Source organism: Phalacrocorax aristotelis, chromosome Z (assembly GCF_949628215.1).
Source record: "Phalacrocorax aristotelis chromosome Z, bGulAri2.1, whole genome shotgun sequence".
Classification (NCBI taxonomy): domain Eukaryota; kingdom Metazoa; phylum Chordata; class Aves; order Suliformes; family Phalacrocoracidae; genus Phalacrocorax; species Phalacrocorax aristotelis.
Genome location: NC_134311.1, coordinates 1,426,536 through 1,440,410, shown reverse-complemented (window position 1 = coordinate 1,440,410; position 13,875 = coordinate 1,426,536). Strand labels below are relative to the sequence as shown.

Here is a 13,875-nt window from a genome sequence, read left to right as displayed (position 1 = left end):
TAAATATAAAAGGTATACAACGAACGTTTTGGAGAGAGAGTACACATCTGTGTTTTTAACTCTAAGGTTAGACAAAACTAACTTAATGTAGTTACCCACTGCACTTCATGATACCATTTTGAGAGAAGCTTAGAAGTTGAGCAGAAATCCGATCCAGCAATTCCTGGGAAATACAGAGAATGAGATGAACATGCATGACCCAAACAAATAAATAAAATTCTCAGAAGGAAGCCATTGCCTCATGTTTGTATAAAAGGATATGTAAGAAGCATATAAAATCCTTCATATCTGAAGTAGCAAAAAGTTCTATCTTGAAATTTATTAGATCTCACTCCATTCTGCCTTCAGCATAAGCCAACATAATAAAACAAATTAGTTTGGGAACGGTCTTTTTTTCCCCTTTCAGTAATAGCAGCCAAACGTATGACTTCCCCAGCAGCGAAATCCATAAACTCTCTGTTCCCCAACTTGACCTCGCTTATGTGCCTTGGTATTCTGAAGGCGAGTTCTACGATAGCATAAAATACAGGGCTGCCTCAACCTGCATGGATTTACAAGTTTTCTCAGTGTTACAGCAGACCTGCTGCAAGTGCTGGGTTCGTAGAGGCTATACATTGTTAAAAGAATGAGGAAAGCAAGATTTTTACCTCATACCGCTGGATTTTGCAGAAGCTTAAATTTAAACTCATGTTCCCTGAGCACTTTTCACTGAGTAGGTGGCAGAGAGATGTGGGTTGTTTTTTTTTCTTCCTACAGGGCATGTAATACAGCTTTGGGCTGTATAATTATCTTGTTCAAGGAGTTCATCACTGATCACAGTAAAAGTAACTTCAGGGTCTTCTGAAGAGAAAAAACGCTGTATTATTTTTTTTCTAACACAGAATATTCACAGCTGACAGCTACGCAGCAGGTTTCTCCGTCCTGCTGTTATCTGTCTGTTCCACTAGGCGTTAGGAAGTATTCAAGGTTTAGTGCTGAACGAAGTACAGGCTAACGCTCACGTAGAAGCGTTTCTGCCTAATACGTTAGCGAGGGCAGGCAGCCGCTTACCGTGCTGTCGTCAGGCTGGCGATGACGGCTCTCCCACCGCTTCGAGTAGGAGGCACAAATATCAAGGATACGAACTATGGGCTGTAAGAACTTTTCCAGGCTTTTAATAGCAGCAAGCTAAAAAAAGTTACAGCTAGTTTTGAGAGTCACGAGTCTGGCTTTTGCTACATTCCCTTTTAATATTTGCAGTTACTGATAGTTCAAGACTATGTGACAGCAGGCTGTGAAGGAACCACAATCGATCTAAATTTAAAAAAAAAGTCTTTTTAAGGAAGGCATTTTGCATCGAGTTGGGTGGGAGAACGAAAGTGTGGGAGACAAGGAGGGATTCTTGCCATTCAGAGAGGTTTCCACTCACCTCCACAGAGCAGAAACCACAGCCTACTGAACTTAGCTGTACTGTTTCATGGCAGGCTCGTGGCTCTCGCCTGCTTTCCAGCGACCACCGCGCGTGGCTGGGCGCAGGCGCGCACCCCAGGTCGGCACCCTGCTTTCTTTAAGGCCGGTACAGCTGGTTCCAACACCAAGCGTATGTTCAGTGCAGCCCCACTGCATGCCTTGGACGTGACCGTAATATGGGACTGTGTGAGCCATCGTAAGACTGTGGTGGACAGACAGTAATTTTAAGAAACTTTAAACCAGGAAATGGACAGCTATCGTGACTCTTGTCTACAGCTGAAAATCCGTAATGGTAACGCTAACAGGTTAGAATCGTGGCTGTATTTTTTTATTTTCACGTACATAAAGGCAAAATAACATCATGTCTTAAAATCCACTGTCATGATTCATCCAATTAAGCAGTCAGCAGCAGAATTACCAAGACATAAATATAGCTTGCTACACACATTTATAAATATGACCATGTCCCTGATGATCACAAGCTTTTCTTGATGGGAATGTTTACTGAAGCCTGCAGCCAAGAGGATACACTGCTGTAATTAAGATTAGCTAAAGACCATGTATTTAAAAACATATAAACTGACACCACATATGAATTTCCAAGTGGATTTGAGTCTCAGCTGCAAAACAAAGTATATCAGCGGAGTAAAGGCATTTTAAATCTCTGAATGTTTTACAATATCTGAGAGAGAAGTTTGCTTCTACTTAGCTAGTAAGATTCCGTGCCAATACAGTTAATATTTTCCTTCTGCGCGTGGCCATGGGGGACATACAGACAAGGACTCTCCATTGCAAATAGCGCTTGAAGTTTCAGTGAGGAAGAAAACAGAAACAAAGTCCAGGGTTTTCCTTTAAAATAAAGTATATGCCAATGTTGGAACCCATGTAAACAAGAAAATAACCTACTTCTGTTCAAGATATTAAAACTAAAGACAAGTTAAAATTGATGCAACAAAAACCCAAACCCAGACACAAACAAATAAAAAAGCCCAAATGGCATATGCTCCTGGAACATTGACCAATTAAGTTGCAGGAATGGAAGATTTTCCACTTGAGACAGCCCACTCTAGGCACTTGCTGACAACTTCTGGTTTAGTTCCAGAGCTCTAACATCTCCATTAGCTTTGGCATTTTCTAAAAGCACCTGCAGAGAAAACCAAACAATTAAAACCTGAGAATTTAATAATTTTAGTGTTAGTATTTTGCTGGCGTTCTCAAATGCATTTTAGTTTCTGCTATGCAGCTTCCATGAAAGATTAAGTTACCCATAAGCCCAGATAGAAAATATTCAACATTATGCATCAGCTTCCTTACAACATCAGGCACTTAAAAACCCACCCCCTAGTGACTTGCTAAACCTGTAGTCACTTGCAAAGCAGTACAACAGCATCATTTGTCACTTGAGGCTGGGACCAAGTCTGACAAGTAAGTTACCTGCTGGCAATGAAACAAGCAGAGCTAGAGGAGACCCACCTCCCCGCCAACACACAGTTCCCTCCTGCTAGTACTTGTCTGTAAACCTAAATTCGCCAAACAGAAGCATTCTCCACAGCCACTTAAACAAAACTGCCAAGGTATCCTTTTGCCTCCTCCATTTAGATTTACCCTTCCTTGATTTACTTTCCACACCTCCTATTTCCAGCTCTTCTACTATTTAAAAAAGCTCCCATGACACTCTAATGTTCACAGTTGCTCATAAGCTTCTGGCACTTCTCTTGTAATCCAATCATATGATGCACATCAAGAAGGAAAAAAAATTAAAAGAATAAAGGAAATCTTTACTCTAGCCAATATTTTTGTTGTACTCATTGGTAGAGAGTAGAGCTGACTCTTGTAGTCAGAAGCAAGTGCAATGAGATCGTATCAAGATCATCTAAACTCATTAATACTAGCTTTTTTTATGAACCTGTGCTCCTGTGTGTGGATTTTTGCCAACACTGAGCCTGCTTGATGATTTTACCTATAAATGTACTTTGTTACAGATTCGTTTCACCAGGGAACAGCTGTTAATCTGGGCAAAAGGGCTCATCGTGCCAGTGGCACCAGTGAGGAGACTATGAGTAGCGAAGTGATTCCAATCACAAGCCAAAATGAACCTCCCTCCTTTGCATCGCATGAAGGAGCTGTGTGGATCTGTGAGCTTGACCAAATCCATTTGTGAAGTACTATCAATAGAAACTAATGTACAATTTCCTATGTACTGAAAATTACGTACCACTACAGATACAATAAAAATCTTCAGTACACGGAGTGCAGCACTCCACTGTTCAGATCTTTTGGGTCAAGGATACCACACTGTTTCAGCCAGGCTAAAGGGAATTAACATTTTTAGTGCATCAATATGTTCTGGTAAAATTCTCAAAAAATGGTCCTCATGTCCACCGAAGAGTTGCTAGCAGAGTTTGTGCCAGTTTGGATTAGAGAGAGATTTTACTGTTTGTTTTTCATTAGTATTGCAAGGAGGAATGGAATATTTTCAAACAAACTGGATGCAATTTTGAAAATCAGGGTATTTTTTGTCAATATAGAATCCTTAAACACCGTAACCTCTGCAGCAGGTGAGCCAGCACGTCCCTAGCCTCCCTCTACCCCACTTCCAAATTGCAAACACAGTATTCAACATAAAGAGATTGAATTTCTGTATAAAATGGACTGTCTTACATCTATTAATTCATAATCGTCTTTGGCATACAGATGTTTCAGGAGGTACCAGCGTGCCACTGACGCTATGGTTTCTGGATTCCCCGGTTGATACACAACTCTTTCCAACATTCGACGAGTCTCCCTAGAAGCATAACCAAAATATTAACCAAATCAAGCGCAAGTGACTAGGTTGCATGTAACGTATCAGTTTCCCAGCACAAGCAGCAATGACGAGGAGTAATAACGGAAGGTCCATATTTCCATACCACCCAAGAGAGTGAGGCAGCAGAGCTGTACGTTCTGTTGTTTTCTAAGCAGCTGCATCTAGAATGCTAAGGAATACTGCCACCATTGTTACGCTTAATATATTACACCCAAGTTAGTGCTTTAACTAGCAAGTGACCCGAATCAGACTGACATAGCCGATTCTATGACTGCTACTATAACGCGATAAACATTGTGCTGCCTGTGAACTCAACACAACCTCCGTTTTCAGTGCGTGACTGGCAGAACAAGTACAGCAGGTATTCTCCTGTTTAAGAACTACGAAATAAACCTTTTGGAAGGCAGTGCACCTGAGAGCAGCAGGTTCTACAATAAATCTTAATAATACCAACAGAATTTAATATTACGCACAAATATATTTAATCTGGGCACTCACAAAAGGTACTGCCGTCCCTGCAAACAGGGAGGCAAGATGTGAAACTGCAGAAGAGGAGGAAATTGGAACAGGGTACTACACAAAGTCTAAAAGTCTATTTGGCTGATACTACTTTCCGACACCACCTGCTTATACCTAACCAAGTATTTCAAATTCAACGTGTTGTTAGAAATCTGGTAGAAACTGGCAATTAAGTTTAGTGATGTCATATTCATTCACTGGTGCTCCACCAGCTTTGGCTCTTGTTTCAAGAATTCTGTCCTCTATAAGTGATGTGATTTTCCAGTATGTTGTGATTTAACAGGCTGTTGAGAGATTACATCTGGTTTTTGTTTGCTATTGGTAGTTAAGATTAATTTCTTGTTTCAGGATTTGGAAACGCCTAGGCAGATCAATAAGGTCTTGTGATATACCTTAACTGTTCACGAGTTAATATCTGAAATTGTAGTAAGACTGATTTTAATTTATTAAATAAGTTATCAGCCCAATTTTCTTGTAATTGACAACCATCACAACCACATCAGGCTGCCTGTTACCTTCTCAAAAGGCCATAGAGAAAGTAAGCCAGTTTGTTAGAATCATCTATAAAACCAGGTGAAATTATTGAACAAACACACAATTTTCCATAGCCTAAGCAAAAATACCGTAAAAGACAAACTAGACTTAAAAAACAACCTCCCAAATTAGGAGGCCTACAAGCTCCCGCCCCAGATCTTCCTCTTCTCCCCCAAAAAGCTACAACGAGCACCTGGTTGTTTGGGAATGAACATGAACTTTGACTGAGCCCAATTTAGGGTCAAAATGAATCCCAGTAGTAGACAGGCTAGTGATACATCTTTGAAAAATGTGTAATCTTCCTGATCAATTTATTTAGGTACCATGCTGTTAAAATCAAAGTTCTTACAGCTGTTTTTCTCTTGGTATGAAGGTCATTACAGTTTTTTTGAGAAAAGGAGGAAGATTCTGCTGCTTCCTACTCCCCACACTATTAACCCCTTCACCCCTCTCCCTTTGAACTGCCATACTACTTCAACAATTAATCCCTGTTCTCAATTTTCTTTTAGTTCTTGGAGTTCGATCCACACATAATGGCTGCTCGTAGTTTTAGACAGTGTGCTCCATTTAAATTTGACAGATCATGCATACCTTGCTCCCATTTTGCGATTATACTGCAGCAGTGCTTGTAGAAGAGCTGCCAGGGGGCAAGAAGAAAGTTTCAAAGCTTCAGTTGTTGCCTCCTGGACCAAGGATGGCCAGTGCTCATTTGAGGCAGCAGTCTACGATAAAAGGAAAAAAAAAAAAAGCTTTATTGTAGTGTAAATCAGTTTTTGTTTGCAGCTCTCTAGAGAGGAGGTTTAATTCAAGCTGTTCTGAGTTATAGAAAGTATTTGGCAGGTTAGAGAGAGATTACTTTAAAAAAATCAATCAGCAAAACCAAAACCAAAACAGTATTTAGAAGAGCCTAGAAAAGTCATGTTAAATATTCTAGGACCAGCCTTGCCAGCTTTCCACTTGCTTCTTTATGCAAAGTAGCTATTTTTTTTCCATACATATTTTAGTAATACTTATTTTAATCACAAACCCTTGTTTGCTTTTCAGCTTGTAAATCCTCAGTCTATGTAGAAGAATAGTCTAGAATGTAGAACTTAGCCCCAGAAGTGATATCGTATTTCACCAGAAGTAAAAAACAACTCCTAAATGGTAATTACCTAACAGAACAACTATTGAGCAAATCCCTGTATATTTTGGCTTAAGAAAAATCTTATTATCTCCATTGTGTCCAGACAGCATTCAAATTACTGTACTTGAAGGACAGCCCGAATTTTCATTTGGGCTGATAATTGGGAGACAAGCAATTTTCAAACACACAGATTTTTTGGATCTGAGCAAAGTTTTCACCAGGCTTTTGCATATTTCATTAGACCAGTGCAGATTAGAGAGGCCGAACAGAAATCCACTGCTCAGCTGCTCTGCTCACATAAAAAGTAGAGATGTGATAATAAAATTCATACTAATTAAATTTTTAAACAAAGTCTTTTAAATTCTCAGGCAATTCAGGCCAGCATTTGAAGTAGTAGTATTAATTAAGTTAGAGGGTACCTTGCGACCTGTGGAGACACTTAGGAGCTATAGGAAACAGGGAGCAGACCTCTAGAAAACAGAAGAATCATGGGAGGAAAAATCCTGTCACTTGACAATTTCTGCCGTTTGGAGCATATGTCTTGTGAGAAAGAAACTTGTCTACACTGAGGGGGATTCTCTTTTCCCACCAGAAGCAACAGCTTTGCAGCTTTATCCTCGGTAAAACTGACTGCCTTTTCTTACACAAGCACTCAGGAATATGGGGTTCCTTTGCCTGATTTTGATTATGGCTGTTAGCTCGATCATCTGTTAAAACACATGAAAAAGCGTTAGCCAGGATCACAGCAGCATCTACCTTTTACAGTAGACTTTAAAGAAGTCTGGTAGTGCACTTCAAGCTTCTAGAATAACAATGCTGAAAGACAACAGACGCTGGCCAAGAATTTGAGTTATGTTCATCTGCCCCTTGGTGCAAGGAGTGGAATAATTTTCTTTATACTACAAGATACACTTCCCTTAGATTGTTTTTATATTTCAAGGCAAGGTACCATATCTAGAGGTGACCATGCAGCATAAAGTTATTTGAAACTTGACCGAAGTCTCCAGGCACCAGTGCAGGAAAAACATTTAAGGCAGTCGTCTGAACAACAGAGACTTGAAGGTATGTCAGTTTGGATGGTCAAACTGAATCTGCTACTAGAGAAATAAGCCTCACCGAAGCCTCTTTACGTATACAGTTGTTCTACACGATTATTGCACAGCAACCTCTCCTACGCAGAGACATTGTAAAAACAGTCCACTGCCTCTTGCAGTATCATTTTATTCTCTACCTGTCATTCATAAAATGGAAAGTCATTTAAACAGGGGCCTCATTTAAAGACTGCAAAAGCCGTACACCCCATGAAGTCCAGTTAAATCACAGAGTTATGTCATTTTGTTATCCTACCATGCAGATTTCCAGTGCAAGCATAGCTAGCCTCAGCAGGCTCGACAACTTCCCGTTCCAGCTGCCCTGCTGTGATGCCAATTGCAGACTCTTTCTGTAACACATCTCTGCTCCAACCATCATTCTTTGGGACTGATATACTTTTGCCAGCCACTGAAAATAAACATCCAACAAAATCAGTTATGGAGGCACCAAAGCACCCATCTATTAGGTAATATCATTTAGTTCAATTTATAAGAGTACCACAGCATACTATTAGCTAAAACAACACCACCCAGCCAGCCCTCATTCCAACAACACACTGCGCACTGCCCTGCAGGAAAATGCAGCCCGCTGCAGAGCTGGCAGTACACCTCACTACAGAAACTTATTCTGGAGTTCCCTTGACCACCCATGGACTGCAGTCTTAATCTGGAGATTGCTCCCAGCTGAACAAATATCAGGACTGGCTTTGTGAAAGTCATCTTTCAGACTGAAAGAGTATAGTGTGGTGCCTCCTTTGTCTCTAGTTCTGTAGAGATGAAAAGATAATTTTCCCTCTGGTATTTCCAGCCCATCTGAGCAATGCCAGGAATATAGAAGACATTACAATGTGAGCCTGAGCTCAGATGATGGGTTGGGCTACACAGCTTCCGACCCAGCAGGGTCATGCGGGAGGAGCTAGATGGGGCTAAGGAATTAGACACTGGGATCCATGCAGAGTTTCATGCTCCTGTTGCCTGCTCCAACAGCACAAGATGTGCTGGATTTGCTCATGAAAACAAGGAAAAGGATTCTACCTCCCCCCTCCTTAGTTCGGTAGACATGTCACATTTTTTGAAGCAGATGCAGCCACAAGTTTGCAAATCCCTGACAGGTACATGATATGCATCAAGATGTGTAAGCCACATTTAGAAATAGTCTTTACTGGATCACCAAAGCAAACAAAGCAACTTCTTAAAAACCAGTTCCCTTGCTTTAAAGCAAAGGTCCTTAGACTTTGCTAGCCAAAGACTGCCTGGTGTTAGACAGGGAAAAATTCTTTAACCCTTTCTGATGCACAGAAGCTATTTATCACTAAAGAGAGACAACACTAGAAAGTATTTATTAGCACTAGTGAGATTGTGCATTCTTGACACCAAGCTGCAGGACTGCTCTGTAACGTAAAACATCCATTCACGTGCAGAAAAAAAACCCCTTCCTTGGCAGCAGCTCTTTGCAGCTGAAGATACCTAGCACTCAGGATGTGAAGAAGAGAACCCTATGCAGAGGCACAACTGCAGCTCTGCCAGACCAGCTTTTCTCTGTTTTCTGGTAAGCCTCAGCACAAAGAGTAGAACAGCCATCAGAACAGTAGTTCAGCAGCACTCCTAAATCCTGTGAAACAATCATTCAAACAAAATCCAAAAGCTTAAGCAAAGGAACAAAGTTAATGGCCACTTAGGAAAGCCATAAGGCACCAGGATGGATACTTATGAGTAAGACAAAACATTTATCAAACCCTCAGGAAGTCTAAAGCCAGAAAACATAAAAGCATAGATCTATCCGTTAGGAACAGATGTAGCAGCCAGGCTACTTCAGAATGCTATTCAAGCCCTGAGAAGTATCTTGTTTAATTGAAGACTGAAAAGATCTTCCTCAGAGATACCTTATCTGTGGCCTGGATTAAAAAAATAAAACAAAACAACCCTTCCCTCTCCCCAAATCACACCCCTTTCAGTTCACCTCTCCCCACTTGTAAGCAAGATGACACTTGCTGCGCAAGGGATGCTTGAAGAATGTATAAAAGACCTAATTCAATTTTCAGGATATATTACTAAAATAGAGCATACAATCATATCTTGCATGCCCCTGTATTTTGCAAATCCAATCTGAATGAGTTCTGCGGTTCAGAAAGATGGAGTCTCACAAGCCAAAGAAAAATGCATCGAAAAAGCAGCTTTCCACAAATGATACTTGTATGTTCCGCAAGCGAAGAGGACATGCAGCCTTGCAACAGGCGAGATAATGATCAACACAGCAGCTTTGCACCGATTTTCTAAGACTGAAATCGACTTCAGCGAACCTTACCACAAACAGGGCTTTATTTGTTCAACAGGCAACGGGAGCACCATAAATCCTGCAACTACTTACAGGACTATAGAAGTTCACAGGATGTTTCTAAACATGCTCCTCGCATTGGTAAAGGAAGACAGTAACCGTAACTAACAGCAACGGCTAGGAAATAAATAAATAATTAAATAAATATGCTGCATCACCAGAAAGATCTCTTGGCATGTGTGAGAGACGTCTCAGATTGTCTCGCAGCAGCAGCACATGAAGCAAGTTATAAACACCTTCATATTAACTAATAATGACCTCTCGTGATGGGAGGGAGTGAGTGAACGCCGTAACTGGGAGTGATTTCTCTCCCCTACAGACTCAATCTACCCAAAGGAACAGTGATACCTGATGCCAGATTATGGAGAAAGAGACACCTTCAGGTTTTCAGACCCTGAATAAGGAATTGTGTCACTGCATTAGGAAAACATTTAATTCCATCTGTTCTTACGGGTTATGAAATATTTCACTGGTTTCTGCCCACATGCCATGTCACAGGTCCCTAAAGACACAGGTGCCAGGGGTTTATCTCAAGTTTGTAATTCTCGTGCTTCCATGTCTGCTTGCCCTAACGAACAGTCTTTATTATTTAAACTATTAAAGAAAGTTACCATAATGTTACAACTTCATAAAGAACTGAATATAAGCTGTCTATTCTGTCACTGGCCGTTGGCAGACACGTAAAAGCTAACAGTGAAACAAACTCTCACCCACTTACAGTGCGCAGCCTGCTGAGAGTGGCACACTAAAGTCACGGAGGGAATCCACACTTACTTGCCAGGCTGCAACTGAAGTTGAACTGGTCATAACCGCCTTGTGAAGCTCCTCCAGGACGGTGTCTGGAAGTTCTTTGTGAGACTGCAACAGCTGCTTACACTGAACTTGTCTCAAAAGCAAAAACAGAGCTGGGTGCTCAGGGCAGCTTTTTAAACCCTACAAGCAAAACAAGGCTCAACATGAGATCAGAATTTTCATTTCCAAATGTCAGAAGATACTTTGATTTTTCCATTTCGGTCTTTACAGAAAACAGCATTGGAAGCATTCTCAGGATGCTTGCAACACGGCATTTTCCTCCTACTCTGCACAAAGGAGCGTTCCAGGAATTGACACATGAAAATATGCAATGTTTTTTCTGTCCTCAAAATACATTTGAAGTTTATCCTAAATTTTGTACCGGTACTACCCTTAGAGGTTTCTGAAAGATAGATAGGTAAATAGCAGACCTCTAGTTCTCCTTTGGCTTCACAATCATCGTAAGTTTTGGGCTAATGGAAGCAAAAACCTGTCTTGTGGCTAAAAGTGACCTTGAGTATGTTCCAAGCAATTTCAGTTCTCCCCAATAAGGTGCTTTATTCTCACTGGAACAGAAGCACTTTACTACATATTTCCTGTTCAATAACAGCAGATACCTATAAAGTATTTTTTGGAACAAACTCATGCAAAAAAGCAAAGACAGAAAACTAGCCATCAGTGGCTTTACCATCCCCAGGTGCAGCACGTGAAGCTTCTCCAAGTCACATTACATGTTATTTTACCTGTTCAGATCAAAAGACTTCCAAGACTTATAACTCAAACCAGATCTGTTCTAAGAAACAACGCTTACACTTTTCACCCGCTTTTTCTTTAAAAACAAAATATGTTGTCTGTGAGTCCTTAACAAGCTGCTGCTTTGCAAAGAACGCACGGACACGCAGAGGCTTTCTGAAACACAATAGAAGCTGCTAGTATTTGCTGCAATTTCCCCCCACTGACAAGTATGGAATCACGTTGCCTGTCTCAAACTGAACGGCTGCAACTGACTCATTCCAAGTTATATCACTTTCTGAGAATTCTGGGGTCCAAAACTGTTCATGAGAGTTTGCGGTACCAGAGAGCGCTACTCGTTTCTTCACAAATTGCAGGCACTGACTGTGATCTCCCCAAGCTACTTAATGACCAAAAGCCAAACAAACCTCACCATAACCTTCCCTCATGTCTAGATACCACCTTGTATGTCTAGAAATCTCTGATCCTTGTGAATGTAAGACAGGTCAGTAGACATGCTGGCCAGAAGAGGAAAACACCTCTTCACCAAGCAAACAAAGCGACAAGAAAGTACTCCCTCCTAGAAAACCAGTGTGTTCATGGAATCTAGGGTTTCTTTGTTGGGTTTTTTGTTTTTTTTTTTTAAACTCCCTTCCCCTTTAATACAGAAATGCCATAAGCAACAAGCACATTTGCATGGGATTAGCCATTTTCCTTAATGAAAGTCAGGGATGTGCCCTGCTGAGTCCAACTGGTTTTTTGCTTATCTTCTGCCAAGTCTTCTGTCCATGAACACATGAAACACGCACAGATGCACACACTGGGAACACCCCAGCCCCCTTCCCCAACTCTGCTGCCTCAAGACTTTGTAATAATTAAACTTGTAGCATCCACTTGTGGCTCTGAAATGGGAGTACCAGCACAGAACAGAAGACATTTAAGTCCCCTGCAAGACTCCTACCTGGACTTCTTGCCTTGAATTTCTGTAAAGTTTTGCTTAACACTAGATTAATGAATAAAGGCAGGAAGGGCAGACTTAGCTTTGTCATACACTGCTTGTTTCAACTATTATCAGTTTTGATGTTGCAAACAGAGTAATTAAGTAGGAGGGGGGAAAATGCCACAACTCTTGCATCTTGTAGCTCTGAGGGAACACACAGTTGCTAATTCAAACATTACCTTTGTAAAAGGCACACAAATCATGACTTCTGTACAATTCTACCACAATCTGCCAGTGTAATGCCATCATACCTTGGTGCAAAGAGCTTCGGCTTCTGAGAGCTTACCAGTCTCTTCTAGACTGGTAACAGCTTGACACAGACACCAGTCTTCAAGAGCCCGGATATAATTATTTGGAAGGTTATTTCCTCCAGCTGCAGAAACAGATATAACACTTAACCCAATTACTGTATACACTGTAGTGCCATACCATGTCACATGCTCTGGATCTGGTAAGGGAGAACCTTTCAGGAGTATTAACCTGATAAGGCTTCCTTCATTAGTAGAACATTAAGGGATGGCAAAATTAAAAGCAAGGGGGGGGCAGGGGGGAAGAATACACCATTCAAGTTAATGGTTTGAGAACAATCAATCAAATTTTAATTCCATTTTTCAAATTGCTATGGATATTGAGCAAGACTGAGGCTGAGGTTATCCCTCTACTGGAAAAGTTACAGAGCTCAGGAGTGCTTTTGCCTTTCCTTGTAAGCAGTGTTCCTGCGCTGTAATCTATCCATCCATCCATCCATTTAGGCATCAGAGTTCAGAAGCATTATTTTAAAAAAGCATTGCAGGCTTTGGAGGGGAAATCAGGCTGTGATTAAGTAATTAACCCTAGCTGTGCATTAGGACTTTGCATTTTTATGTGATAAAATACAGGTACAGCTCAAACCATTACTGAGCAATTCTCAGCTTATTTGCAAGTTTCTGAAATTCAGAAAAGCATTGCAAGCTTGGAACATTTCAGTTTTTATTTTATTTTTTTAAACCAGAAAACTTGTATAGCTTACTTTTTGCTGAAACTCTAGATACAAGTGTCATCTCTAGATCCGTTCGCTTCGGCTGAGTGTTGTTTAGACAGACAACGGTGTTTTCAGCGTGACAAGCTGCCATTAGCACTGCCCAGGCAGCAGGATTATCTAGAAAACAATGGTTGAAGTCAACTCGTGCCCATTTTAAACATGCTGGTGGTTCATCTGGAATGGTCTTTACCAGATTAAGCATAAAAACATAGCAAATAATGGAATCACCACTGTAAACAGAGATAGCAAGAACCAGGCGGGTAATTCAATCAGACCCTTACATCAGCTCAGCCCAAGGCAGCTGACAACTGTTCGCCTCTAATTACTAAGATTCTTCACGTTATGAGACAAAGATGCTGTTTCTAAAGCCAACTAACATATTTTTTACATAGCCACTTATGTGCTAACCTGAAGGTACCATCTTTATCTGACCACACAGATTAGACCTGACTATCGCTCAGCGCTGCCTA

At 40.9% G+C, this 13,875-nt stretch overlaps 1 protein-coding gene across 2 annotated transcripts in view; it reads right to left on the bottom strand.

The window, feature by feature from the left end:
• Positions 1 to 1,761: 1,761 nt before the first annotated feature.
• SKIC3 (SKI3 subunit of superkiller complex) overlaps positions 1,762 to 13,875 on the bottom strand; it is a 54,591-nt gene continuing 42,477 nt past the window's right edge. Inside the window, exons 36-43 of one of the 2 annotated variants that reach the window (XR_012657911.1) lie at positions 13,394 to 13,522; positions 12,636 to 12,757; positions 10,635 to 10,793; positions 7,782 to 7,934; positions 6,854 to 7,141; positions 5,900 to 6,030; positions 4,111 to 4,234; positions 1,762 to 2,593 (exon numbers count right to left, since the gene is read on the bottom strand). Coding sequence is in view for 1 of the 2 variants with exons in the window: in XM_075078416.1 (XP_074934517.1) it covers positions 2,516 to 2,593; positions 4,111 to 4,234; positions 5,900 to 6,030; positions 7,782 to 7,934; positions 10,635 to 10,793; positions 12,636 to 12,757; positions 13,394 to 13,522 (896 nt within the window). In the remaining variant the exon portion in view is untranslated. The remainder of the gene's footprint in view (positions 2,594 to 4,110; positions 4,235 to 5,899; positions 6,031 to 6,853; positions 7,142 to 7,781; positions 7,935 to 10,634; positions 10,794 to 12,635; positions 12,758 to 13,393; positions 13,523 to 13,875) is intronic. The other variant, XM_075078416.1, reaches the window with a different exon arrangement.